The 4,433-nt window shown below is 40.5% G+C and overlaps 1 protein-coding gene across 1 annotated transcript; it reads right to left on the bottom strand.

The window, feature by feature from the left end:
- Window positions 1–1,372: 1,372 nt before the first annotated feature.
- LOC115123306 (vasotocin-neurophysin VT 1) lies at window positions 1,373–2,877 on the bottom strand. Its single transcript, XM_029652644.2, has 3 exons — window positions 2,669–2,877; window positions 2,064–2,268; window positions 1,373–1,782 (listed from the first exon to the last, which is right to left on the bottom strand). Exons 1-3 carry the CDS (start codon window positions 2,786–2,788, stop codon window positions 1,640–1,642), a joined length of 468 nt encoding a protein of 155 aa, XP_029508504.1. The 5' UTR covers window positions 2,789–2,877; the 3' UTR covers window positions 1,373–1,639.
- Window positions 2,878–4,433: the final 1,556 nt, after the last annotated feature.

The following is a 4,433-nucleotide window of genomic DNA, read 5'->3' as shown; positions in this document are numbered from 1 at the left end:
CACCATGGCCTATCTATTGCCTTAACTCCCTTATCTTACCTCATTTACACTCTCTGTATATAGACTTTTTGTTTTATTTTGTTCTGCTGTATTATTGACTATGTTTTGTTTATTCCATGTGTAACTCTGTGTTGTTGTATGTGTCGAATTGCTATGCTTTATCTTGGCCAGGTCGCAGTTGCAAATGAGAACTTGTTCTCAACTGGCCTACCTGGTTAAATAAAGGTGAAATAAATAAATAAATACAAATAAATATTATGGTCAAAACTCCCCCACAGTCTACTGTTAAGAGAACTTGCCATCTTGTTGTCCTAAAAAAATGAAATGATTTAGCATTTTTTTCCTTGTTGGCCATTCCTATGAAGTCCTGTGTGGCTCAGTTGTTAGAGCATGGCGCTTGCAGAGCCAGAGTTGTGGGTGCAATTCCCAGTATGAAAATGTGTGTAATCATTATTGTAAGTCACTCAGAATAAGATCATCTGCTAAATTACAATTTAAAAAAAAATGTTTATGGGATGTGTGCTGAAAATAAGGTCTGAATTTAACAAAGGCTTAGGGGATCTTATACTTTTTGTTCTATGAGATATCAGTCCGTTAACATGAACTTTATGAATTATTAAGCCTTTATGTTATTGTTTTGATTACTCAAAATGCTTCAAAATTCACAGATAGTGATGTTAGCTGATTGAGATTATTTCATAGAACAAAACGTATTTTAGGAGATCCTCCTAAGCCTGTGTTTACCACAGACCTTATTTTCAGCGTTTATCCAAAAACCCTACAAAAAAAAACATTCATTTCCCCATAGGGAAATTTAACTAGGCAAGTCAGTTAAAAACAAATTCTTATTTTCAATGACGGCCTAGGAACAGTGGGTCAACTCGCTGCTCAGGGGCAGAAAGACAGATTTGTATCTTGTCAGCTCAGGGGTTTGAACTTGCAACCTTCTGGTTACTAGTACAACACTCTAACCACTAGGCCAACACTCTAACCACTAGGCTACCCTGCCGCCCAAAGTAAGGTATAGATATAAAGACTTTATCAATAACCTGTCAGCTTTTTTATACATCCCCATTACAGTATTACCTGAAAAGGATCGTTCACCCTAAAATCAGATTATATGGTGCCAAATCTTTCCTACCTAATGTGTATTCCAGACTGTTGAATTTAAAAAGTTGTCCATAGGAGTGCAAATCTATTCATGAATTCACTGGAATTTAGACTGAATTATTGGCACCAACCCTGACGAGAACCCTTTGATTTTGTGGTGAACAATCCCAATGAAGGTGCTGTTGGCTTATTACTGTACCTCTCAGTAAGTCATAGGAAAAACACATTTCAATAGTGCAAGAAAATATTTATTCGCTACATATTTACATTCCTTCCACCCCTAGTGGATTGTACAATGCATATTTAAGTTGAAGCCTTAGAAATGAAAACTTACTGAAGGCTACTGTAAGCACAGTAAATATTAATGTACTAGAGCTGATTGCTTTTCTTATGTAGCAAACCCACTCTTCCTTTCCTGTGTCCTGTTGTATGTGTATGCTGTGTAGGTTTTTTGCAGTAGTAGTGCATGTGAAACTGATCTAGGCGCTATTCTGGGTGTGTGTTTTGGTGAGGGCTGGCCAGTGGTTTGTTACTGAGGTCTCTCCCTTCTGGTGGCATGCAGCATCCACTGCAGCAGATCTCCTGCCAAACCTTCCATCAAGGAACTGTTCTGCTCGCTGGGTGGCTGACGTTTACTGTCGTCTAGGCAGTCTGGGTCCAGTAGACAACTCTCTGTAGAAATAAGATAGAACAATCATATAGTAGACCAAACATCAATATGGATTTTCTTTTGCATTACTATGAACTGAAGTGTCACCTCACTAACCAGTGGATGATGCAAAAGTTAAATATAGGCAAAAATATATTCTGGGTTCAAGTATTTACACAATAAGTCACCTCTTACTAGTAAAAACACTATCACATCGGTTTCAAGCTCACCTCTCCATTTACTGTCTTTATCAAGTCCAGCAGACAGACAGGCTTGGGCTAACAAAGAAAGAGGACTGTCTTACCAGCATCACAGCACACCCCAGGTGCAGCACAGTGTCCCTCCTCAGACCCACACACTCTTCCTCCGGCCTCACAGGGAGAGGGCAGGTAGTTCTCCTCCACACAACTAGCTGCCTCTGGGGAGCCCACGTAGCAGCCCATCCCTTCCCCACAGCAGATACTGGGGCCAAAGCAGAGGCCCCGGTTTCCGGGGCCACATGACATGCACTGAAAATAAAAGGAACCTTTGTAAATAGCTGTGTAGAAGGTTAAAGCCAGGTAAGTTACAACACCGCTGATTTGCCTACTGTGTTTCAGTGGCTTAAATTAATAGTTACTCTTATTTAAGATTCAATACTGCAGGCATTATCAAGGAGTCATTCACATTAAGCTGATTTGATGTGTATCTGTAAGAACTGTTTCATTAACCACGGAACAGAATGAATAGGCTACTTAATTTCAAACCAATGGATTCTTTGCACCAATAGGCCTAAAGTGTACTAAAACACCAAAGCACTCACTTCCTTCCCGAACAACCTAATTAAAACCAATCAACTGTTAAAATGATTGCGAACAAAACTGAGTAACTTTCCTTAGAAAAAATATTTTCCATCGAAAAATAACTTACCGGTCTTTGCAGATCAGGAAAAGAGCGCTTCCCGCCTCGCGGACAGTTCTGGATGTAGCATGCAGAGGAGAGCGCGAGGAGCCCCAGGACGCACAGAAGTGGAATAGTAGAATCTGGCATCTTGTTCCGTCTAAAGTGCTTCGTCCAATTTGTACTGTAGGCTACGGCTACAACTGACTCCTTCAAATGGCTCGTTTTTTTTTAACGACTTTCCGTTATTTATTGGGATCGTCCAAGTTGGTACAACGCTGATAAAGCTTAAGCTTCGCGCCTACGTCATCACATAATTTGCCTCTCCCCACCGTGACCATCGCCAATGTCCGGTCTGATCTCTGATGATTTAACTGTCAAAATTAGGCTAATCCCTCTCCCATTTGATTAAAGACTAATTAGAATTGACCAATAACACTGGTAAATTAGATGAATGAGACTGACACTGTCTGTTTATATACAGTGGCAAGAAAAAAGTATGTGAACCATTTGGAAATACCTGGATTTCTGCATAAATTGATCAAAAAATTTGATCTGATCTTCATCTAGGTCACAACAATAGACAAATCTGCTTAAACTAATAACACACAAACAATTATACGTTTTCATGTCTTTATTGAACACACCGTGTAAACATTCATAGTGCAGGGTGGGGAAAGTATGTGAACCCTTGGATTTAATAACTGGTTGACCCTCCTTAGGAAGCAATAACCTCAACCAAACTTTTTCTGTAGTTGTGGATCAGACCTGCACAACGATCAGGAGGAATTTTGGATCATTCCTCTTTACAAAACTGTTTCAGTTCAGCAATATTCTTGGGATGTCTGGTGTGAACTACTCTCTTGAGGTCATGCCACAGCATCTCAAATCGGGTTGAGGTCAGGACTCTGACTGGGCCACTCCAGAAGCCGTATTTTCTTCTGTTGTTGATTTACTTCGGTGTTTTGGGTCTTTGTCCTGTTGCATCACCCAACCTCTGTTGAGCTTCAATTGGCGGATAGACAGCCTCACATTCTCCTGAAAAATGTTTTGATAAACTTGGGAATTCATTTTTCCGTCGATGATAGCAAGCTGTCCAGGCCCTGAGCCAGCAAAGCAGCCCCAAACCATGATGCTCCTTCCACCATACTTTACAGTTGGGATGAGGTTTTGATGTTGGTGTGCTGTGCCTTTTTTCTCTCCACACAGAGTATTGTGTGTTCCTTCCAAACAACTCAACTGCAGTTTAATCTGTCCACAGAATACTTTGCCAGTAGCACTATGGAACATCCATGTGCACTTTTGCAAACTTCAGACGTGCAGCAATGTTTTTTTTTGGACAGCAGTGGCTTTTTCCGTGGTGTCCTCCCATGAACACCATTCTTGTTAAGTGTTTTACGTATTGTAGACTCATCAACAGAGATGTTAGCATGTTCCAGATATTTCTGTAAGTCTTTAGCTGACACTAGGATTACTCTTAACCTCATTGAGCATTCTGCGCTGTGCTCTTGCAGTCATCTTTGCAGTACGGCCACTCCTAGGGAGAGTAGCAACAGTGCTGAACTTTCTCCATTTATAGACAATTTGTGGACTGATGAACATCAAGGCTTTTAGAGATACTTTTGTAACCTTTTCCAGCTTTATGCAAGCCAACAAATCTTAATCTTAGGTCTTCTGAGACCTCTTTGTTCGAGGCATAGTTCACATCAGGCAATGCTTGTTGTGAATAGCAAACTCAAATTTTGTGAGTGTTTTTTATAGGGCAAGGCAGCTCTAACCAACATCTCCAATCTCA

Source organism: Oncorhynchus nerka, linkage group LG4 (assembly GCF_034236695.1).
Source record: "Oncorhynchus nerka isolate Pitt River linkage group LG4, Oner_Uvic_2.0, whole genome shotgun sequence".
NCBI lineage: Eukaryota > Metazoa > Chordata > Actinopteri > Salmoniformes > Salmonidae > Oncorhynchus > Oncorhynchus nerka.
This window is presented reverse-complemented; position numbering and strand designations above follow the sequence as displayed.